Source organism: Halichoerus grypus, chromosome 7 (assembly GCF_964656455.1).
Source record: "Halichoerus grypus chromosome 7, mHalGry1.hap1.1, whole genome shotgun sequence".
Taxonomy (NCBI): domain Eukaryota; kingdom Metazoa; phylum Chordata; class Mammalia; order Carnivora; family Phocidae; genus Halichoerus; species Halichoerus grypus.
In genome coordinates this window covers 91,143,220-91,168,337 of record NC_135718.1, presented here as the reverse complement: position 1 = coordinate 91,168,337, position 25,118 = coordinate 91,143,220, and the positions used below count along the sequence as shown (strand labels likewise).

The window sequence follows — 25,118 nt, the reverse complement described above, 5'->3', positions numbered from 1 at the left end:
CATTTGCATCTATATTCATCAGGGATATTGATCTGCAATTATTTATTTATTTATTTTTTGCATCAGGGTAATGCTGGCCTCATAGTGTGAATTTGGAAGCTTTCTTTCCTCTCCTAATTTTTGGAATAGTTTGAAAAGGATATTAACACTGCTTTAAATGTTTGGTAGAGGGATACCTGGGTGGCTCATCGGTTGAGTGCCTGACTCTTGATTTCGGTTCAGGTCATGACTCAGAGTTGTGAGATCAAGCCCTGAGTTGGGTTCTGTGCTCGGAGGAGAGTCTGCTTGAGATTCTCTCCCTCTCCCTCTGCCCCTCCCCCAAATCATGCTTGCACACACTCACTCTCTCTAAAATAAATAAATCTTTTTTAAAAAAAAAATGTTTGGTAGAATTCATCTGGGAAGCCATCTGGTCCTGTACTTTTGTTTGTTGGGAGTTCTTTGATTCCCAATTCACTTTTGTTACTAGTAATTGGTCTGTTCAGATTTTCTATTTCTTCCTGATTCAGACTTGGAAGATTGTTTTTAGGAATTTATCAATTTATTCTAGGTTGTCCAATTTGTTGGTGCATAATCTTTTGTAGTTGTCTCTTATAATCCTTTGTATTTCTTTTTTTTAAAGTTTTTTTATTCATTTGAGAGAGAGTGAGAAAGAGAGCACAAGAAGGGGGAAGGGTAGAGAGAGAAGCAGACTCCCTGCTGAGCAGGGAGCCCAATGCGGGACTTGATCCCAAGACCCTGGGAACATGACCTGGGCTGAAGGCAGATGCTTAACTGACTGAGCCACCCAGGTGCCCTGATCCTTTGTATTTCTGTGATGTCTGTTGAACTTCTCTTTAATTTCTGATTTTATGTATATGGGTATTCTCTCTTTTTTTCTTGATAAGTCTGGCTAAAGGCTTATCAATTTTTTTATGTTTTCAAAGAATCAGCTCTTAATTTCATAGATATTTTCTTTTTTTTAGCCTCTATTTCATTTATTTTGACTTTGATCTTTATTATTTCCTTCCTTCTACTACGTTTGGCTTTTGTTCTTCTTTTTTTAGTTCCTTTAGGTATAAGGTTAAGTTGTTTAATATTTTTCTTGTTTCTTGAGGTAGGCTTGTGTCACTATAAACTTCCCTCTTAGAAGTGCTTTTGCTCCATCCCAAAGACTTTTTAAAAAGATTTTATTTATTTGAGAGAGAGACAGAGAGAGAGAGAGAGCACATGAGCAGGGGAGGAGCAGAGGGAGAAGGACAAGCAGACTTCCAGGTGAGTGCAGAGCCTGATGCGGGGCTTGATCTCAGGGCCCTGAGATCATGACATGGGCCAAAAACAAGAGTAAGATGCTTAACCAACTGAGCCACCCAGGTGCCCTTGCATCCCAAAGATTTTGAACCATTATGTTTCCATTTTCATTTGTCTCCATGAATTTTTTAAGGTATTTATTTGTTTGTTTATTTGAGAGAGAGAGGGAGGGAGAAAGAGAGTGCAAGTGGGGAGAGGAAGGAGGGAGAGGAAGAGAGAGAATCTCATGCAAACTCCCTGCTGAGCACAGAGCCCAACACAGGGCTTGATCTCATGACCCTGAGATCATGACCTTAGCTGAAACCAAGAGTCAAATGCTTCACTGACTGAGCCACCCAGGCGCCCCAGTCTCCATGTATTATTTTATTTCCTCTCTGACGTCTTTGTTGGCCCATTGGTTGGTGAGTAGCTTGTTGTTTAGCATCCACTTGTTTGTGTTTTTTTCCAGTTTTATTCTTGTAATTGATTTCTAGTTTCATACCATTGTGGTCAGAAAAGATGCTTGATATGATTTCACACTCCTTATGTTTATTGAGGTTTGTTTGGTGGCCTAACATGAAATCTATCCTGGAGAATGTTCCATGTACACTTGAGAAAAATGTGTATTCTGCTGCTTTAGGATGAAATGTTCTGAATGTAGCTGTTAAGTCCATCTGGTCGCATGTGTCATTCAAAGCCACCATTTCCCTGTTGATTTTCTGTCTGGATGATCTGTCCACTGACATGAGTGGGGTGTTAGAGTCCCCTTCTATTATTATATTACTGTCACTTTCTCCCTTTATGTCTCTTAGTATTGCCTTTATATATTTAGGCGCTCCTATATTGGGTGCATAGAGATTTACAGTTGTTATATCCTCTTGTTAGATTGATCCCTTTATCATTATGTAATGCTCTTCTTTGTCTCTTGTTACAGTCTTTGTTTTATTTTTTTAAGATTTTATTTATTTATTTGAGAGAGACAGAGCACGTAGGTGGTTGTGGGGGAGAGGGAGCAGCAGACTCCCTGCTGAGCAGGGAGCCTGACGCAGATATCGATCCCAGGACCCTGAGATCATGACCTGAGCCAAAGGCAGATACGTAACCAACTGAGCCACCCTGGCACCCCACAGTCTTTGTTTTAAAGTCAGTTTGTCTACCCTAGCATTTTTTTTGCTTCCAATTGCATGGAATATCTTTTCCCTTTCAGTCTGTATGTGTCTTTATGTCCGAAGTGAATCCCTGTAGGCAGCATATACGTGGGTCTTGTGGCTTTTTTTTTTTTTTTTTAATCCATTCAGTCACCCTATGTCTTTTGATTGGAGCATTTAGTCCATACATTTAAAGTAATTACTGATAGGTATATACTTGCTATTTTGTTAATTGTGTTCTGGATGTTTTTCTGGTTCTCTGTTCTGTTCTTCTCTTGCTGTCTTCCTTTGTGATTTGATGATTTTCTTTACTGTTATGCTTGGATTCCTTTCTCTTTACTTTTTGTGTATCTTATAAGTTTTTGGTTTGTGGTCACCATGAGGTTCACATATAACTTTCAATGTAAATAAAGGTCTATATTAAGTTGATGACTGCTGAAGGTCAAAAACATTCTAAAAGCTCTACATTTTTCCTCCCCCAGCATGTTTTATGTATATGGTGTCATATTTTACATTTTTTGTTATGTATCCCTTAACTGATTTTTGTATATATAATTAATTTTATTACTTTGCTTTGTAACCTTCATACTAGCTTTAGAAGTGATTGATTTATCACCTTTACTATATGTTTGCTTTTGCCAGTGACATTTTTTCCTTGCACAATTTTCTTCTTGTTAGAGCCTTTTCTTTTCCACTTAAAGTTGCTTTAACATTTCTTGTAAGGCTAATGTAGTGGTAATGATCTTTAATTTTGTTTGTCCTGGAAACTTTTTTTTTTTAAGATTTTTTATTTATTTATTTGAGAGAGAGAGAGCACAAGCGGGGGAGCAGCAGAGAGAGAGGGAGAAGAAGACTCCCTGCTGAGCAGAGTCTGACACAGGCCTTGATCCCAGGACCTCGAGATCATGACCTGAGGTGAAGGCAGATGCTTAACCACCTGAGCCACCCAGGCGCCCCTGTCTTGGAAACTCTTTATCTCTCCTTCAATTCTGAATCATAACCTTAATGGGTAGAGAATTCTTCATTGTAGGTTTTCTCCTTTCTGCTCTTTGAATATATCATGGCATTCCTTTCTGGTCAAGTTTCTGCTGAAAAATCAGCTGATACCCTTATGGGGTTTCCCTTGTATATAGCAATTTGCTTTTCTAATATTGCTGTCCTTTAGATTCTCCTTTTATTATTAATTTTCAATATTTTAATTATTATGTGTCTTAGTGTGGAGTCCCTTGGGTTCATCTTGTTTGGGGCTCTCTGTGATTCCTGGACCTGGATGTCTGTGTTTTTTCCACCAAGGTTAGGGAAGTTTTCAGGTATTATTTCTTGAAATACATTTTCTGCCCCTTTCTCTCTCTTTCTGGGACCCTGATAATGCAAATTACTTAGCTATGATTGGTTCTTTTTATATTTCTATCTTTTTGTTGAAGTTCTCGCTGAGCTCATCCACTCTTCTCTCTAGTCTGTGGAGCACCTGTCTCACTTGGAACTCTTTATCAGGCAGATTGCTTATTTCCATTTTGTTGAGTTCTTTTACTGATGTTTTGTCTTGTTCTTTTGTTTGGAACATATTTTCCGTTCTCCTGATTTTGTCTGACCCTTCTTTTCTTTCTGTGTATTATGTAGGTTAACTATATCTCCTGGTCCTGACAGTAGTGGCCTTGTGTAGAAGGCATCCTATGGGGGGCCCAGCAGCACAATCCCCCTGGTCATCAGAACCAGGTGCTTCAGGGATATCTGTTGTGTGGGCTGTGTGCACCCGCTGTGTGACTGGCTGCACCTGCTGTGGGTGTGCTGATGGGCAGAGTTGGCCCCCAAGCCAGCTTGCTGAGAGGCCCGACTGTAGCTGCTACAGGTGTGCTGGTGGTCAAGGCTGGCTCCCCTCCTCCTTGGGGAAGGAGTCTCTTTGGAGGGGTGCCTTCCACAGGGAAGGGGTGGTGGGTGAGGCATGTCCACAGGGGTGGGTGGGTGAGGCATGTCCACAGGGAAACACCGGGCAGGGCAAACAGTGTTAAGAAGGTGGGTGGAGAGTGTCAGAACTGGCTCCCATAAGGACTGACCAGCTAGGCAGAAGGTTAAGAAAAATAGCGCCTTCCAGCACTCTTGTTTCTACAAGAGCTCCTACATATCTCTGATCCTCTGGCACATGCCCTAAAATTAGTCACTGTATCTTCTTCATGTATAACCCAGGCACTTTTAAACTACTGTTTCTGTGCTGGGTCTCACAGTGCGTGATGTAGTGTGCTGGCCCTTTAGGAGTGGACTCTCAGTTTCTTAGAGCTTTCCACCTTTCCCAGAGTTGAGTCCACTAATTTTCAAAGCCCAATGTTATAAGGCTTGTCTTTCTGATGCAGGTCTCCAGAGCAGGGGGGTGCCTGATGTAAAGCTTGATACCCTGGCTCCTCAAGAAATACCTTGGTGCCTGTGATATCCTTCTTGCTTGAGGGTCTCTGTGCCTGGGCATTGGTTTCCATCTAGACCACTGCCCCTCCTACCCTTCTCATTGTGGGTTTCTTTTTATGTCTTTAGCTGTGGAAGAGCTGTTCTGCCAGTCTTCAGGTCGTTTCCAGAGCGAGTTGGATTATGCATAGTTGTTGTCTCTGTGGAAGGAGGTGAGCTCAGAGCCCTCTCTGCCATCTTCCCAGTCATCCTTCAAAGTTCTTTAAAATGCAGGTTCTTCTTTAAGCGTCCCAGCACTCCTGCAGGATAGCTATTTGTCTCATTTTACAGAATAGGAAACTGAGACTAAGGACGAGTAAGTTATTTCCCAAAGTTTCAAAGCTGGTAAACAGAGAGTTAGATATAGTCCAGTGTTTTCCCACTATTCCTGGTTAGAGCAAGGTAATCTTCATTTTCACCATTCTGTCTATTACTAGGGATGTGGCTTAGGGAACAGAGATGGTGAAATCATAGTTAACTGTAATGCTTACCCAGACTTTGTAAATAACTATTTAGAATCAAACTGATGATGATCTAGAGTTTACTCTCTGATATCTACCAAGAAGTATGGAGGAGAAAAATGTGCTCAGTTTTTTCAAAAATTCTAGTTAGTGGAAAGTTACATGGATTAGCTAGTTTCAAAGACCTTATCTTGCTACTTCCAAGTATTGGAAAGGTAGTTCAGTATCTGGTGGTTCTCCAGGCTCATGGATCTGAAAGCTGGTCATCATCATCCTGGGGAGCCTGTGTGGAGCAGGGATATGGGGAAGTAGGAAAAGAGAAAGTGCCTCACTTTCTTCTGTTTCTGACCCCATAGCCCATGGTTGGAAGTAGCCACCTTAATCCATAGGTCAAATCTGAAAGGATTCCATAGTACTCACCAACTCATGCCACTGGGAACCCTTCCCATGGATCACGCTTAGTGGGAAACTGGGACAGCAGCCTTCCCATGAGTCTCACCTGCTTGAACTGAATGGTGATAACCATATGAGACCGGCTGCTGCTGGCATTCATGTTGGTCGATGCTGTGGTCCTTATTTTTGTCCCTTGTTCCATCAGCCTTTCAATCTGTGCATAGTTCTCACAGGGCACTGACTTCAGGCCATCCACATAAAAGCCCAGCTGTTGGTCTTCCCTTACTTTTAGTCCCCCAGGTTTCTTGGTTCTAGATAGCAAGTCTCTTACCTGTGGAAAAAAGAATAAATAATGTAAACTTCAGGAAGGCAGAGATGTCTATTTACTTCACCGTTACACCTAACACCTACACCTCTGCCTAGAATATATTAAGTGCTCAATAAAAACTTATTAGATGAATGAATAAATGTTAAGTTTCTGTAGGCACCAGACAAGCTCATTATTTAGGTAAATAAGAAATAGGGGAATGGCAAACAGGACGGAAACCTGTTGTAATAAGTGACGTAAACATAATTTTTTAAAAACTCAGTTCTAGTATTTTCTAGTACCTAGAGTGCTTCAACCAGCCTGTGAACTCCCTTTGGGTGGGACCAGGGCTTTATTTATTTATTTATTTATTTATTTATTTATTTATTTATTGAATTTTATTATGTTATGTTAGTCACCATACAATACATCATTAGTTTTTGATGTAGTGATCCATGATCCATTGTTTTCGTATAACACCCAGTGCTCCATGCAGTGCGTGCCCTCCTTAATACCCATCACCGGACTAACCAATCCCCCCTCCCCCTTCCCCTCTAAAACCCTGTTTGTTTCTCAGGTCCATAGTCTCTCATGGTTCATCTTTCCCTCCAATTCCCCCTGCCCATTTTTCCCTTCCTTCTCCTAATGTCCTCCATGTTATTCCTTATGTTCCACAAATAAGTGAAACCATATGATAATTGACTTTTTCTGCTTGACTTACTTCACTTAGCATAATCTCCTCCAGTCCCATCCATGTTGACGTAAAAGTTGGGTATTCATCTTTTCTGATGGCTGAGTAATATTCCATTGTATATATGGACCACATCTTCTTTATCCATTCATCTGTTGAAGGGCATCTCGGCTCCTTCCACAGTTTGGCTATTGCGGACATTGCTGCTCTGAACATTGGGGTGCATATGGCCCTTCTTTTCACTACATCTGTGTCTTTGGGGTAAATACCCAGTAGTGCAATTGCTGGGTCATAGGGTAGCTCTATTTTTAAATTTTTGAGGAACCTCCACACTGTTTTCCAAAGTGGCTGTACCAACTTGCATTCCCACCAACAGTGTAAGAGGGTTCCCCTTTCTCCAAAACCTCTCCAACATTTGTTGTTTCTTTCCCTGTCCATTTTTGCCATTCTAACTGGTGTAAAGTGGTATCTCAGTGTGGTTTTGATTTGGATTTCCCTGATGGCTAATGATGATGAACATTTTTTCATGTGTCTGTTAGCCATTTGTATGTCTTCTTCAGAGAAGTGTCTGTTCATCTCTTCTGCCCACTTTTTGACTTGATTATTTGTTTTTTGGGTGTTGAGTTTGAGAAGTTCTTTATAGATTTTGGATACCAGCCCTTTATCTGTAGTGTCATTTGCAAATATCTTCTCCCATTCTGTGGGTTGCCTCTTTGTTTTGTTGACTGTTTCCTTTGCTGTGCAGAAGCTTTTTATCTTGATGAAGTCCCAAAAGTTCATTTTTGCTTTTGTTTCACTAGCTTTTGGAGATGTATCTTGAAAGAAGTTGCTGTGGCCGATGTCAAAGAGGTTACTGCCTATGTTCTCCTCTAGGATTTTGATGGATTCCTGTCTTACATTGAGGTCTTTCATCCACTTTGAGTTTATCTTTGTGAATGGTGTTAGAGAATGATCGAGTTTCATTCTTCTGCATGTGGCTGTCCAATTTTCCCAGCACCATTTATTGAAGAGACTGTCTTTTTTCCATTGCATGTTTTTTCCTGCTTTGTCAAAGATTATTTGACCATAGAGTTGAGAGTCCATATCTGGGTTCTCTATTCTGTTCCATTGGTCTGTATGTCTGTTTTTGTGCCAGTACCATGCTGTCTTGGTGATCACAGCTTTGTAATATAGCTTGAAATCGGGCAACGTGATGCCCCCAGCTTTGTTTTTCTTTTTCAACATCTCCTTGGCGATTCGGGGTCTTTTCTGATTCCATACAAATTTTAGGATTGTTTGTTCCAGCACTTTGAAAAATGTCATTGGAATTTTGATCGGGATGGTATTGAAGGTATAGATTGCTCTGGGTAGCATAGACATTTTAACAATGTTTATTCTTCCGATCCATGAGCATGGAATATTTTTCCATCTTTTTGTGTCTTCTTCAATTTCTTTCATGAGTGTTTTGTAGTTCCTAGAGTATAGATCCTTTACCTCTTTGGTTAGGTTTATTCTGAGGTATCTTATGGTTTTTGGTGCTATTGTAAATGGAATCGTTTCTGTAATTTCTCTTTCTACAGTTGCGTTGTTAGTGTATAAGAAAGCAACTGATTTCTGTGCATTGATTTTGTATCCTGCCACATTACTGAATTGCTGGATGAGTTCTAGTAATTTGGGGGTGGAGTCTTTTGGGTTTTCCACATAAAGTATCATGTCGTCTGCGAAAAGAGAGAGTTTGACTTCTTCTTTGCCAATTTGAATACCTTTTATTTCTTTTTGTTGTCTGATTGCTGTTGCTAGGACTTCTAGTACTATGTTGAACAACAGTGGTGAGAGTGGGCACCCTTGACGTGTTCCTGATCTTAAGGGAAAGGCTCTCAGCTTTTCCCCATTGAGGATGATATTCGCTGTGGGTTTTTCATAGATGGATTTTATGAGCTTGAGGAATGTTCCCTCTATCCCTATACTCTGGAGAGTTTTAATCAGGAAAGGATGTTGTATTTTGTCAAATGCTTTTTCTGCATCAATTGAGAGGACCATATGGTTCTTCTCCCACCTCTTATTAATGTGTTCTATCACACTGATTGATTTGCGAATGTTGAACCACCCTTGCATCCCGGGGATAAATCCCACTTGGTCGTGGTGGATGATCCTTTTAATGTATTGTTGGATCCTATTAGCTAGGATTTTGTTGAGGATTTTGGAATCCATATTCATCAGGGCTATCGGTCTGAAATTCTCCTTTTGGATGGGGTCTTTGCCTGGTTTGGGGATTAAGGTAATGCTGGCCTCATAGAATGAGTTTGGAAGTTTTCCTTCTGTTTCTATTTTTTGAAACAGCTTCAGTAGAATAGGTATTATTTCTTCTTTGAATGTTTGGTAGAATTCCCCAGGGAATCCATCAAGCCCTGGAACTCTTGTTTTTTGGGAGGTTTTTGATCACTGCTTCAATCTCGTTACTGGTTATTGGCCTATTCAGGTTGTCAATTTCTTCCTGTTTCAGTCTTGGCAGCTTATGGGTTTCCAGGAAGGCCTCCATTTCATCCAGATTGCTCAGTTTATTGGCATATAGTTGTTGATAATAATTTTTAATAATTGTTTCTATTTCCTTGGTGTTAGTCGTGATCTCTCTCCTTTCATTCATAATTTTATTAATTTGGGTCCTTTCTCTCTTCTTTTGGATAAGTCTGGCCAGTGGTTTATCAATCTTATTAATTCTTTCAAAGAACCAACTTCTAGTTTCATTGATCTGATCTACTGTGTTTCTGGTTTCTAATTCATTGATTTCTGCTCTAATTTTAATTATTTCTCTTCTAATGCGTGGCTTAGGCGTCATTTGTTGCTTTTTCTCTAGTTCTTTAAGGTGTAGAGTTAGTTGGTGAATTCGGGATTTTTCTATTTTTTTGAGTGAGGCTTGGATGGCTATGTATTTCCCCCCTTAGGACCGCCTTTGCAGTATCCCATAGGTTTTGGACCGATGTGTTGTCATTCTCATTGATTTCCATGAATTGTTTAAGTTCTTCTTTGATTTCTTGGTTGACCCAAACATTCTTGAGCAGAGTGGTCTTTAGCTTCCAAGTGTTTGAATTTCTGCCAAATTTTTTCTTGTGATTGAGTTCCAGTTTTAGAGCATTGTGGTCTGAGAATATGCAGGGAATAATCTCAATCTTTTGGTATCAGTTGAGACCTGATTTGTGATCCAGTATATGGTCTATTCTGGAGAAAGTTCCATGTGTGCTCGAGAAGAATGAGTATTCTGTTGTTTTAGGGTGGAATGTTCTGTAAATATCTATGAGGTCCATCTGGTCCAATGTATCATTCAAAGCTCTTGTTTCCTTGTTGATTTTCTGCTTACATGATCTGTCCATTGCTGAGAGTGGAGTATTGAGGTCTCCTACAATTAACATATTGTTATCAATATGACTCTTTATTTTGGTTAACAGTTGGCTTATGTAGATGGCTGCTCCCATGTTGGGGGCATAGATATTTACAATTGTTAGATCTTCTTGTTGGATAGACCCTTTAAGAATGATATAGTGTCCTTCTGTGTCTCTCATTACAGACTTTAGTTTAAAGTCTAATTTGTCTGATATAAGAATTGCTACCCCAACTTTCTTTTGAGGTCCGCTGGCATGGAAGATAGATCTCCATCCCTTCACTTTCAGTCTGGATGTATCTTTAGGTTCAAAATGAGTCTCTTGTAGACAGCATATGGATGGGTCCTGTCTTTTTATCCAATCTGCAACCCTGTGCTGTTTTATGGGAGCGTTTAGGCCATTCATGTTGAGAGTGATTATTGAAAGATATGAATTAATTGTCATCATGTTGCCTGCGAAGACATTGTTTTTATAGATTGTCCCTGTAAATTTCTGTTGTAGATCACTCTTGGGGTCTTTCTCCTTTTATAGAACCCCCCTTAATATTTCTTGCAGGGCCGGCTTAGTGGTCACATATTCTTTCAACTTCTGCCGGTCGTGGAAGCTCTGCATCTCTCCATCCATTCTAAATGAAAGCCTTGCCGGATAAAGTATTCTTGGCTGCATGTTCTTCTCATTTAGTACCCTGAATATGTCTTGCCAGGCCTTTCTGGCTTGCTAGGTCTCTGTGGATAGGTCTGACGTTATTCTGATGTTCCTCCCTCTGTACGTAAGGAATCTCTTCCCCCTAACTGCCCTTAAGATGGTTTCCTTGGTTCTAAGATTTGCAAGTTTTACTATTACATGCCGGGGTGTTGGCCTGTTTTCCTTGATCTTAGGAGGGGTCCTCTCTGCCTCTAGGACTCGAATGTTTGTTTCATTCCCCAGATTAGGGAAGTTCTCAGCTACGATTTGCTCAAATACATCTTCTAGCCCTCTCTCTCTCTCCACTCCCTCCAGGATTCCAATTATTCTGACATTGGAACGCCTCATGGTGTCACTTATTTCTCTGATTCTATTTTCATGGATTCTGAGTTGTTTTTCCCTGGCCTCCTCTTTTGCCTTTTTATCTATTATACTGTCTTCCAGATCGCTTATTCTCTCTTCTGTCTCAGTTACCCTAGCTGTTAGATTATCTAGATTGGATTGGATCTCATTGATAGCATTTTTAAGTTCTGCCAGTTCAGCTTTCATTTCTGCCCTTAGAGACTCTATGTTGCCATTAATTGATTTCTCCATTCTAGCCATTGTCTTCACAATTGCTAGCCTGAATTCCATCTCCGACATCTTGGTTATATCTGCATCCATTTGTAAATCTGCAGCATAAGTCATAATCTCTGAGTTTTTTCTGTTTTGGGGGCTCCTCCTCCTAGTCATTCTGTTGATGGGTGTTTGAGGGAATGTATAGAGTCCAAATTATTGACCAGAACCCAAGCAAGATGCACCTGTTTTCTTGGGACCTTAGGGTTTCTGGCCTCTTGTTTTCCCAGCCTGTCTTCTGTGGGAGGGGCCTGCCGTGCTGTTACTCAGGCAACCCTGTTTGGGCGGAGTTGCCCTGCGCCCCTGTGGCGGGGGATGGGCTCAGTGGGAATCAGTTTTTGGGGCTTTTGTTCTCTGGCGCCTTTCCCTGGTGGCTTTCCGCATCTCTTCCGCGAGTCAGAGCAGAAGAGACAGTTTCCAACCCTCTGCCTCAGAGCAGAGAGACCGCAGTCTGTTCTTCAGTGAGCTCTCCAGACCACACTGTCTCCGTTTCTGTCCGTGCTGCTATAAACTGCAGCGGCCTGGGTTGTGTGCTCCCAGTCCTGCCTCCAGGTCGGGGCACGTCTCTGCCCTTTGTGCTTCTAAAACCGCCAGCCGTTCCCAGTTCGCGTGTGCGCGACTCCACCGCTCGGGGTTTCCACCCCGGAGGTTGCAGTTCACCGGCGGGACCCCGGTGCACCGGGTTTCCGTCTTGGAGGCTGCAGTTCGCGTGCGCGCGACCGTCGCTCCGGTTTCTGTCCGGGAGGCTGCGGTTCGCGTGCGCGCGACCCCGCCGCACTGGTTTTCCACCCCGGGGGCTGCCCTAAAGTCCTTTCCCGACGCTACTGGTCTGCGAGTCTGTGCCCGTCCGCAGCGCGCGAGGCTGTCACTCACCGGCGGTGTAGGATCCCCACAGCCAGGCACCCTCCCGCTGCTGTTTATCCTCCAATATCTGCCCGCAGAATCACGGCTCTCCGCTTTGTACCTCAAAACCAACCGCCTGCGATATTCTGTTTGTAGAGATCCAGATCTTCTTACCGGGACCAGGGCTTTTTACTAGTAGATCCTGACATAGTTCCCATTGTAGAAGAGGCACTCAGTGAATGATTTTTGACAGAACAGTGTAACCAGAGCTAGGCTAACAAATAATGTTTAATACATCACATGTAGGATGCTGCAGATCTGCTTCTGCAGCAGGATAAAATATTGGAGTAGGTATGCACAGGTGTCTGGCTTTTAGCAGGTGCTTCTAAAACATTTGTGCTTGAAACTCTTATTCTCTTATTGACAAACATTTGCCTAGAAATCTTATTAATTGTTTTATTTGATTAGCAATTCCTTTGTGGATAATATAAAAATACACTCTCCTAGCCCCTCTCTGAATTATCACAAATTCTCTATTACAAAGTAATTTTGTAATCTCGGTCTTATTTTACCGAGAACAGTGATAAATGAAAATAAAAATAAATAGTAGATAGTAACTTTCTAAGTACCTAATGTAAGCAGAAGGCCTGGTCTGCCTAGGTGAGATCATGTGCCCACAAATGCCACCACCCTGAACTCTCGACTTCCAATGGAAACTAATTCAATCCAAACAGTATCTGCTACAGTCACACCTAACAGGACAATATGGGTGATTCTTTGAATCTTATTATTGGAGAATTGTGAGATGTCATACCTAGACCGTGGCTTTGGGTGAAAGCCCATGTTGCCTCTCATCCAAGAAAAGGCACCTCTGACAAGGCCAACTAGGTCCTACTGTGGGATTCTGGTAGAGCCAGAGGCCCCAGAGGGGTGGCCAGTGTTATATGGTGCAGAGATGTCTGGACTGGGAGCCTGAAGACCTGGGTTCTCAGTCCTGGTTCTGCCTCTAACCTGGGAGTGCTTTGGAAAATCTCTTACTTTCCCAGTATTCATAATGGTAGAGGTGGATTAAATTATCTCCAAGAAATCCCCCAGCTCTGGTATTCTACAGCTGTTCGTCCTAGAGCCAAGGCAAGATCACAGATTGAAGTTTGGGCAAGCCAAACTAAGACAATGGACATAAGGTGACAGAGATAAGGAGATATCAAAACAGAGACCACTTCTGGTATAGCTAGGAAGCCTTTCCTCTAACATACAAATTGTTGGAAGGGGCATCTAAGGCTGAAGATAGGACTGAGTAAGGCTTATTAGAAAAAAGCTAAGTAGATTCATCTGCGTGGAGTGGAAGTATGGGCACCCAGAGACAAGGTTGGACCCTGGTGCCGGGACCCTCCATGTTGTGCCTGGAGATCAAAACTGGTGATTGTCACAAGACCTTCACTCACCTGGGCTTTCCTGAGAATCCCCTAACTGTGCCTCTTTTTGACACACCTTCAAATCCAACTTCACTCTGCTGCTAGAGAACTCTTCTAGAATCCCAATCTGATTATCTGATTTCCCTATAAAACCCTCCACGGATTCTCTACTGCCTCTGGGACAAAGTCCCTTTACTTCTGGCAGACCCCCACCATGTATCCAACTCTGGCTACACAGGGTACTGACTGTTCCTTTAAATGCCATGCATTCTCATGTATTTTTGGACTGGTTAAAACTAATCCTGCCTAAAGTGCCCCTGTCTGTGTCCCCAACCCTCTGGCTGCCTCACCAAACTCCTACACATTTTTTGAGGTCCTAAGTCCAGCATTGACCATTGCTGCCAATCATCCCAGGTAGTCATGTACTCTGTCCTCTCTGCCCCTTGCTCTTCGCCATTCATGGCGCACATGTCATACATCACTGTCTGGAGAGGGTGTTGTAGCTCCCACTAGACTCCTCCATGGCGGGAATTAAGTCCAAGGATTAACTCATCCTCAGATGAGCAGGGAGCCCTACACGGGGCTCGATCCCAGGACCCTGGGATCACGACCTGAGCCCAAGGCAGACGCTTAACCAACTGAGCCACCCAGTCACCCCAGGATGTCCAGTGTTCTTATTTTAGAGATGAGGAAACAGAATTCCATACAGACTATCATCATAAACAGATTTCAGAAGGGAGACCACAGTGAGATGCCCACCAGAACTTGGTAACAAAGGAAATTAAATTGTCCTCCCAAAGTCATTGGTACAAAATAAAGGAGTCACACTGTCTTCCAAGCCTTAGCAACTTGAAAGAAATAGAAACTTGATCAGTGACCTTAACAGAAGAACCCATTTGGAACCCACAACTATATGGTCAATTAATCTTCGACAAAGTAGGAAAGAATATCCAATGGGAAAAAGACAGTCTCTTCAACAAATGGTGTTGGGAAAATTGGACAGCGATATGCAGAAGAATGAAACTGGACCACTTTCTTACACAGTACACAAAAATAAATTCAAAATGGATTAAAGACGTAAATGTGAGACAGGAAACCATAAAAGTCCTAGAGGAGAACACAGGCAATAACCTCTTTGACATAGACCATAACAACTTCTTTCCAGATATGTCTCCTGAGGCAAGGGAAACAAAAGCAAAAAGAAATTACTGGGACTTCATCAAAATAAAAAGCTTCTGCACAGCAAAGGAAACAATCAATAAAATTAAAAGTCAACCTACTGAATGGGAGAAGATATTTAAAAGGGTTAGTATCCAAAATATATAAAGAACTGATAAAACTCAACACCCCAAAAAACGAATAATCCAAATTTAAAAAGGGCAGAAGACATGAACAGTTCTCCAAAGAAGACACGCAGATGGCCAACAGACACATGAAAAGATGCTCAACATCACTCATCATCAAGGAAATGCAAATAAAAACCACAATGAGATATCACCTCACACCTGTCAGAATGGCTAAAATCAAAAACACAAAAAACAACAGATGTTGATGAGGAAGTGGAGAAAGGGGAACCCTCTTACCCTGTTGGGTAAGCCACTGTGGAGGGCAGTACGGAGTTTCCTCAAAAAGTTAAAAATAGAACCACCCTATGATCCAACAATTGCACCACTGGGTGTTTAACCCAAAGAATACAAAAAATTAATACAAAGGGATACATGCACCCCAATGTTTATAGCAGCGTTATCTACAATAGCCAAAATATGGAAACCCCAAGTGTCCACTGACTGATGATTGGGTAAAGAAGAAGTGGTGTATGAATATATACACAACGGAACATTACTCAGCCATAAAAAAGAATGAAATCTTGCCATTTGCAATGACATGGATGGAGCTAGAAAGTATTATGCTAAGCGAAATAGCCATTCAGAGAAGGACAAATACCATATGATTTCACTCATGTGGAACTTAAGAAACAAAACAGATGAGCAAAGGGAAAATAAAGAGAGAGAAACAAAGAAACAGACTCTTAAACTCTAGAGAACAAACTGCTGGTCACCAGAGGGGAGATGGGGAGATGGGTGGGGAGATGGGTGAATCAGGTGATGGGGATTAAGGAGCGCACCTGTCGTGATGAGCACCGGTTGATGTAGGGAAGTGTTGAATCACTATATTGTATATCTGAAGCTAATATGTTAACTAATCGGAATTTAAAATCTTTTAAAAAAAGAACCCATTGAATTTACTATCAACCTTCAATGGTAACCTTACATTCATGAAAGAGTGTAAGAAACAAAATGGATATTTTCTTTCTTTAATATAAAGAGAAAAACACTGACAGATTAATTCCTTTAATATTTATTTAGGAATGATTAAGTACAAGGCTTTGGATAGTGCTTGGGGTTACACAAAAACTATTAGGATATGGTCTCCTATAAGAAACTTACAGTTTTAGATGCCTTTGTCAAAATTCATCCACTCAGTAAATATTCAGGAGCACCCATTCTAAACCTACAAGTGCACTGAGGATTGAGAGGGTATTTCATATTGAAAGATGTTCACAAGGACATGAGCTGTTCTAGAGACACAAATATGTAAATAAAATTTCACAGTATAATATCAATTCAGGGGGAAAGGGCAATGAATATCTGGTATTTTCTAAGCTCTGTGTTAGAAATTTAAAACAGTGCACCTCAATGTGTGGTGTCTTATTTTAAATTCTCTATAAATGAGAAAACTGAGCTCTGAGATAAAGTGATTTTCCAAAGTCACATGGCTACTCAATGAGAGAGGTGGGATCTGAGATCATGCTCTTTCCAACCACCCCAGGGACAGGCAAACCATGGTGTGGGCACTAAATTCAGCCAGCCACCTGTTTTTGTAGGATCCTTGATATAAGAATGGTTTCCACATTTTTAAGTGACTGAAAAAAATCAAAAGAAAAATATTTTGGGGATGCCTGGGGATGCCTGGTTAAACGTCTGCCTTCGGGGTCAGGTCATGATCCCAGGGTCCTGGGATCGAGTCCCACATGGGGCTCTTTGCTCAGCGCGGAGTCTGCTTCTCCCTCTGCCTCTCCCCCTGCTCATGCGCTCTCTCTCTTTCTCTCTCTGACAAATAAAATCTTTAAAAAAAAAAATATTTTGTGACATGTGAAAACTGATGAGAAGAACAAAGGCAAGAGAAATGCAGCTGAAATTAAATTTCCTCACACCTTGTAGCCTAAGTTGCAAAGTGTGGCGTTCCGCAAGGAAATCATGGCTGCCTTAATGTTGATGTATCTTTAAAGATTTAAGCAACCTTAACACATCCAGCGTCCTGGAGGCCTTGCTTCTAACATGCACAAATTCCTTAGAAACTTATCTGTCCCTAAACCCCGCTAACAGAAGTCCATAATCAGCCACTCCTCATAACCCTGGGGCAGCTTTTTCTGCCCAAGAGTCCTGTTGCCTTGCTCTAACAAAAGCACCTCTTTGCACCGAAAGCATCTCAAGAATTCTTTCTTGACCACTGGCTCTCAGCCCCACATCAAAAATTATGTGAAATTCAAGTTTCAGTGTCCAAGAACTGTGCCCCATTGGAACCCCCCCCCCACCCCGTACTCCATTGTGCTGGGAGAGGGGGAGGTGAATAGTTGCAGCACAAACCATCTGGCCCTTTGAAAACAAAGTTTGCCATTCCTCTGCCCCACATGCTGACTGAGGTCAACTGGATGGGTAGGGGAGTGGACCCTGGAAGGGCAGAGAAGGGTAGATGTGGGGAAGAATGACATGTTCCGGAGAGGAAGACGTTTATGTGGCAGAAGCATAGACTGTGTGGAGTTAAAAGGGCAAGAAGTGGAGCCGGAGAGGTAGGACAGGGCTGTAGCCCACGGTGGGCTAACGGAGTTGGGACTCTAGCTGTAGGGTGGGGGAGGGGGAGACTCTGGCTGCAGAGACCCTCAGGTGTGTGTGTCAGAGAATACAATCACTGTTACCTGCTCATTGTAAATTTCCAGCATACTGAACGTAACCTGTATAAGAAAAGAGCATAAAGTTAATATTCCCTAGAACCTCATCTTTGGGGAAAAAAGTCATATAGGAACAATATAAATTTCCAACAAAGGGAGAAGCTAATATTGAATATAGTAATGCTTGGGGCACCTGGGTGGCTCAGTAGGTGAAGCATCTGCATTTGGTTCAGGTCATGATCCCAGGGTCCTGGGGTCAAGCCCCGTGTCCAGCTCCCTGCTCACGGGGAGTCTCCCTCTCCCTCTGCCCCTCACCCTGCTTGTGCTCTCTCTCTCTTAAATAAATAAATAAAATCTTTTAAAAATATAGTAATGCTAATTCACATGCAATAAATGATTCTCACATAATTTTAATGATATGGAAGAAGTTCTTAATATAAATTAAAAACATATACACAACGCTGTGTGTGTGTATTTCGGTCTTGCTTGGCAACAGAAAAAGGTTATTCTTTATTACTCACTCCCAATCTGAACATATGTAGAGAAAAAGACTGGTCTTTATCCTACTGTGTATTCCTTCTGGAATATTTCTGGACAAGCCAACACTCTGTATGTGGGAGGCTGGAGGAATCAGAATGACTCTGGCATAGAGAAAAGGCCCTAAGATACTGACATTTGCCACCGCCACCCATGAGAAGGCGGGCTTGTGGGTTTCGTTTCCCAGTGGTGGGTCTTCCCAGTCACCTCTAATGTCCCCAGAGCTTCCAACGAGCTTGAGTGTCACATGTTTTAAACCAATGGCCTAAGATTAGCAGACAGGGAAAGGCTCCAATATGAGAGATCAAACAAACAGTAGAAAAAAGGAACTCCGAGAAAGCAGATGATGCATGGAGTAGAAGAAACGTTCTTTAAAGTCCTCTAACTCATAGCTTCGGAGAGAGAAAGAATGCTCTCCATGAAAAAACAGGATGCCACGGGGTGCCTGGGTGGCTCAGTCAGTGAAGCATCCAACTCTTTGTCTCAGCTCAGGTCTCGATCTCAGGATCGAGCCCCACACTGGGCTCCACAGGCTTGGAGCCTACTTTAAAAAAAAAGAAAGAAAGAAATGAAAATGAGCACACACCCACAGCCTTGGTAGAAGAGGGGAGTAAAGGAAGCCATCGGCAAGTCAGCAAGGGTCTTGTTCTATCAGCCTCAACGACAGTCTCTCATGAGTGTTAGCTTTAAGACATCTGCTTCTAGGATACTCGAAGTGCCTTTGGGTTTGCCTCCATAGAACCAGAAAAGGTCAGCATTCTAGTTAGCTGCAACTTGATTTTGCAATCCTGAGAAGATTTTGGTATGGAAAATTAACATTATCCTGAAATAGAGATGCTGTTCATTTGGAGCCAGGAATTTCCAAAATGAAAAAAAGAAATTCCTGGAAGAAGGGATTTTCGGATAATGCATACCTGGTATTCTTCATTTCCCTCCTGCTTCTCTATTGCTTGAAAGAGCTCCTCGCACACATTTGGAATAATACCCTTGTTTGCACCAAACCCAACCATGGAATAGCTTTTTCCAGAGCCAGTTTGGCCATAGGCTAGGAGGGTGGCATTATAGCCTTGCCAAGCGCTGTCCAGAATCCCCCTGCCGAGATCGTGGAAAACATCCTTCTGGAAAGAAGATCACAGACACCGCGTTCAGCACATGCTTTCCACAATACCCTTAACATATAGTAAATATTCTGGTTTCGACCAATTGCTTAATTAGTATCATACGGCCTATTTGATAGAAAACTCTGATACTTAGAACCAGTGGAACAAAGCTGGAGACCAAAAAGGGAGTTGGCAATTTGGAAGACACTGATCACCATGGATCTTCAACTAGCTGGTATCCAATAGCAAATCCGTGAATCTCATAGCCTGGCCCAAACCTAGCCTGGCTCAGTCTTTAATATTCAGCAAATAGAAACAATTTCAAGGTGTCAGGGGATAGAGATCAGTCAAATGCCCAAACTAATTTTAGTCCTCTGCTGGTGAACTTTTTTTTTTTTTTGCCACAAGACCCAGCGGTTCTGGAGCATTTCTACAATATGCACACATACATGTTCACCGCGCCCCCCCCCCTTTTCAGTGGGAGACACAGATGCCTGCGCCCGCAACTGCTGGAAAGAGAGGATGTGGTCTGGCTCTTTCAGTATCTGGGTCATGGTCAAAGCCAGCCATATTCTCTTATCTGAAGACATTCTTCTCTGGTCTCTAATATCAATAAAATAGTAAGTGAGTTTTACGTGATCCCTCCATTGAAACAGGTACATTTGTTTTTGTTTTTTTAAAAGATTTTATTTATTTATTTCAAAGAGCACAAGTGGGGGGAGGGGCAGAAGGAGAGGGAGAAGCAGACTCCCCGCCAAGCAGGGACCCTGACACAGGGCTCGATCCCAGGACCCTGGGATCATGATCTCAGCCGAAGGCAGACGCTTAACTGATTGAGCCACCCAGGCGCCCCTGTAATAGGTACATTTGTATCATCTATATAATTTTTACTTCTGGGAAAGATGCACATACCAACATAGTATGATTTATATATGGACAACAGACAGTAGCCAATCTTACTGTTCATTTCTCATAAGAAAGGAATAGAAATTATTATACTGGGAGCTTCAGGCCTAAAATACAGAATTTGACCCGTGGTTTCTGAAAACATCATGACCATACTTTTCCCAGAAAAATGTACTCACATAAAGGATATCTACTCTACCTTAGGAGCTATTAGCTAAGCCTAAGGAGTGCTTCGTGCACCTGTTGGCTATTTGCATTTCTTCTTTTGGAAAGACTGTCTATTCAGTTCCCCTGCCCATTTTTTAATTGGATTGTTTTTTGTGTGTGTTTGTTTTTGGATGGGTTTTGGTTTTGCTTTTTGTTATTGACTTGTATGAGTTCTTCATCTATTTTAGATATTAACCCCTGACCAGATACATGATGTGCAAATATTTTCTATTTCATATGTTGCCTTTTCATTTTGTTGATGATTTCCTTTAATGTACAGAAGCTTTTTGTTTTGATATAGTCCTACTTATTTACTTTTGGTTTTGGTGTCAAAGCCAAAACATCATTGCCATGACTGATGTGTAGAAGCTGACCACCTATGTTTTCTTCTAGAAGTTCTATGGTTTCAGCCCTTATGTTCAAGTTTTTAATACATTTCAAGCTAATTTTTGTGAGTGGTTTGAGGTAGGGGTCCAGTTTCATTCTTCTGCATGTGGCTGTCCAGTTTCCCCAACACCATTTACTGAAAACACTGTCTTTTTCCCATTGTCTACTTTTGGCTCCTTTGTCATAGATTATTGACCATATACACATGGGTTTATTTCTGAGCTCTCTATCTGTTCCACTGATCTATGGAGGTTGCCTTTCCATTTTCTTGATGGAAAATTGTTTGTTTTTGCCTTGGTTTCCCTTGTCTGAGGGGACAAATCCATAAAAATATTGCTAAGACCATTGTCTAAGAGTTTACTGCCTATGTTTTCTTTTAGGATTTTTATAGATTCAGTTATCACTTTTAGGTCTTTAACCCATTTTGACTTGATTTTTCTGTATGATGTAAGAAAGTGGTTCAGCTTCATTCTTTTCCATGTAGCTGTCCAGTTTCTCAGTGCCATTTACTGAAGAGACTGTGTTTTCCCCATTGAACTGACCATATAAGCATGGGCTTATTTCTGGCTCTCTACTCTGTGCCTTTGATCTTTGTGTATTTGTAATTTGAGGAGGATGGATATTAACTCTTCTTTAAATATTTGGAAGAATTCCCCTGGGAAGCCATTTGGTTGTGTACTTTGTTGGGAGTTCTTTGATTATTAATCCAATTGTGTTACTAGTGTTCGGTCTTTTCAGATTTTTTATTTCTTTCTGATTCAGTCTGGAAGGTCGTATGTTTCTACAGATTCATTTCTTATAGGTTGTCCAATTTGTTGGCTTATAATTTCTTGTAATAGTCTCTTATAATCCTTTGTATTTCTGTGATGTCTGTTGTAACTTCCCTCTTTCTGATTTTATGTATTTGAGTCCTGTCTCCTTTTCTTGATGAGTCTGGCTAAAGCTCTATCAATTTTGTCTATCTTTTCAAAGAACCAGCTTTTAGTTTCATAGTTATTTTCTATTTTTTTAAGTCTCTATTTATTTTGGCTCTGATCTTTATTATTTCCTCCTTCTACTAAATTTGGCTTTTGTTTGTTCTTTTTCTAATTCCTTTAGGAGTAAGTTTAGGTTTATTTAATATCTTTCTTGTTCCTTGTGGTAAGCCTGTGTCACTATAAACTTCCCTCTTAGAACTGCTTTTGCTGCATCCCAAAGATTTTGACCCTTTGTGTTTCCATTTTCATTTGTCTCCATGTATTTTTTGATTTCCTCTTGATGTTTTTATTGACCCATTGGTTGGTTAGTAGCCTGTTGGTTAGCTTCCACTTGTTTGTGTTTTTTTTCCAGTTTTATTCTTGTAATTGATTTCTAGTTTCATACCATTGTGGTCAGAAAAGATGCTTGAGGATGCCTGGGTAGCTCAGTCAGTTAAGCATCTGCCTTCAGCTCAGGTCATGATCCTGGGGTCCTGGGATCAAACCCCGTATCGGGCTCCTTGCTCGGCGGGGGAGTCTGCTTGTCCCTCTCCCCACCCCGACTCATGCTCTCTCTCTCTCTCTGCCCCTCCCCACTGCTTGTGAGCACGCTCCCTCTCTCTGTCAAATAAATAAATAAAATCTTTAAAAAGAAAAGATGCTTAATATGATTTCAAACTCCTTACATTTATTGAGGTTTGTTTTGTGGCCCAACATGAAATCTATCCTGGAGAATGTTCCATGTACACTTGAGAAAAATGTGTATTCTGCTGCTTTAGGATAAAATGTTCTGAATGTAGCTGTTAAGTCCACCTGTTCTCATGGGTCATTCAAAGTCACTGTTTCCTTATTGATTTTCTGTCTGGATGATCTGTCCACTGACATAAGTAGGGTGTTAAAGCCCCCTTCTATTACTATATTACTGTCAGTTTCTTCCTTTATATCTCTTAATATTGGCGTTATAAATTTAGGTGCTCCTATATTGGGTGCATAGAGATTTACAATTGTTATAACCTCTTGTTGGATTGTTTGCTTTATCATTACATAATGCCCTTGTCTCTTCTTACAGTATTTGTTCTAAAGTCTATTTTGTTTGGGGTGCCTGGGTGTCTCAGTCCATTGAGCGTTGATTTGGCTGAGGTCATGATCTCAGGGTCCTGGGATCGAGCCCCGAGTAGGGCTCCATGCTCAGTGGGGAGTCTGCTTGAGGATTCTCTCTCCCCCTCTGTCCCTTCCCCCACTTGTGCATGCTCTTTCTCTCTAAAATAAATAAATCTTAAAAATATATATATAAAGTCCATTTTGTCTGATAGAAATATTGTTACCCTAGCTTTTCTTTTCACTTCCATTTGCATGGAATATTTTTTCCATCTTCGTGCTTTCAGTCTGTATTTGACTTTGGGTCTACAGTGGAGTCCCTTGTAGGCAGCATATACATGGGTCTTGCTTTTTTCACCCATCTAGTCACCCTGTGTCTTTTGATTGGAGCATTTAGTCTATTTATGTTTAAAGTAATTATTGATTGGTATGTACTTCTTGTTATTTTGGTCATTGTTTTCTAATTCTTCTCTGTTCCTTTCTTGTTCTTTTTTCTTGTGATTTGATAACTTTCTTTAGTGTTATGCTTGGATCCCTTTCTCTTTAGTTTTTGTATATCTATGATGAGATTTTGGTTTGTGGTTACATGAGAATCACGTAATATTTGCTGTATATAGCAGTCTATATTAAGTTGATGGTTGCCTATGTTTAAACACATTCTAAAAGCTCTACGATTTTACTCCCTCCCTGTATATTTTATATACAGATACCATATTTTACATTTTTTAAATGTTGTGTTTCCCTTAACTGATTTAAAATATGATTTCACTACTTTTTTTTTTTTTAATTTTATACTGGCTTTATAAGTAATTGATCTACTACTACCTTTGTTATATATTTGCTTTTACCAGTGAAATTTTTCCCTTCATAATTTTCTTCTATTTATGGCATTTCCTTTTCCACTTAAAGAAGTCCTTTTAACATTTCTTGCAAGGCTGGTTAAGTGCTGATCAGCTTTTTTAATTTTTAATTTTTGTCTGGAAAACTAACTCTCCTTCAGTTCTAAATGATAATCTTGCCAGGTAGAGTATTCTTAGTTGTAGGGTTTTTCCTTTCTACATTTTGAATATATCATGCCACTCACTTCAGGCTTGCAGTTTCTGCTGAAAAACAAGCTGATAGCCTTTTGGGGTTTCCCTTGTATAAACCATTTTGCTTTCTTTTTGTTGTTCTTTAGATTCTTTATCATTAATTTTTCACCTGTTAGTTTTTAAGTGTCTTGATGTGGGCTTCCTTGGGTTCATCTTGTTTGGGGCTCTCTGTGCTTCCTGGACCTGGATATCTATTTTCTTCCCAAGGGTTAGGGAAGTTTTTAGCTATTATTTCTTCAAATAAGTGTTTTGCCCCTTTCTCTCTTTCTTCTCTTTCTGGGACCCCGATAATGCAAATGTTAATCTGCTGGATGTTGTCCCAGAGGTTTTACAACCTATGCTCATTTTAAAATTTCTTTTCTTTTTTTTTTTTTTTTTTTTTAATGATTGCTGTTCAGCTGGGTGCTTTCCACCACCCTGTTTTCCAGATTGCTGATCTGTTGTTTGCATCCTCCAATTTGCTGTTGATCCCTCCTAGTGTCTTTTTCATTTCAGTTATTATAGTCTTCAGCTATGACTGATTTTTAAAATATTTTCTATCTCTTTTTTGACATTCTCCCTGTGTTCATCCATTCTCCTGAGTTTGGTGAGCATCTTTAGGACCACTACTTTGAACTTTTTATCAGGTGGATTGCTTATCTCCATTTCATTTAGTTTTTTTCCGAGGTTTTGTCTCATTCTTTCATTTGAAACATTTGTCTATGTCTTCATTTTGTCTTACCCTTTGTGTTCGTTTTTGTTTATTAGGTAGGTGAGCTATGTCTCCTGGACTTGAAATGATGGCTTTATATAAAAGGTGTCCTGTAGGGCCCAGCAGCAGAACCATGTGGTCTAGAGATGGCTGTTGTGTGGGCTGCGTGTGCCCTCCTGTTGTGACTGGCTGCTGTGGTTGCGCTGGTGAGTTAGGGCTGGTCCCTGGCATGGCTGACTAATAGGCCTGGCTGTAGTTGTACCGGGGAACTGGACGGCAGGCTGCTTACCCAGCGCAGGAGCCTCTTTGGAGAGGTTCCAGGCCCAGCCAAGCCTGGTGGGGAAAGAGCTGCTTTGGAGGGATTGCCTGCAGTAGCTGCAGTCTGGGTGGCTGTGTCTACTGGGGAATGCTGGGTCAGGGCAAACAGTGCTAACACGGTAGATAGAAAGCGTCAGAACTGGCTTCTGCAAGCATTCGGCCAGCTAGGCTGAAGGAAAGCAAGAAGAATGGCACCTGCCAGCATTCTCATTCCTGGATAAAATTCCTATAGATACATGACCCTCTGACACATCACCTAAAAC

The 25,118-nt window shown here is 41.3% G+C and overlaps 1 protein-coding gene across 1 annotated transcript in view; it reads right to left on the bottom strand.

Moving 5' to 3' along the window:
* Positions 1-25,118, bottom strand: part of LOC118547481 (kinesin-like protein KIF28P) — a 72,140-nt gene that overhangs the window by 34,997 nt on the left and 12,025 nt on the right. Inside the window, exons 3-5 of the mRNA XM_078077882.1 lie at positions 19,016-19,219; positions 17,592-17,627; positions 5,811-6,035 (exon numbers count right to left, since the gene is read on the bottom strand). Of these exons, the coding sequence (XP_077934008.1) occupies positions 5,811-6,035; positions 17,592-17,627; positions 19,016-19,219 (465 nt within the window). The remainder of the gene's footprint in view (positions 1-5,810; positions 6,036-17,591; positions 17,628-19,015; positions 19,220-25,118) is intronic.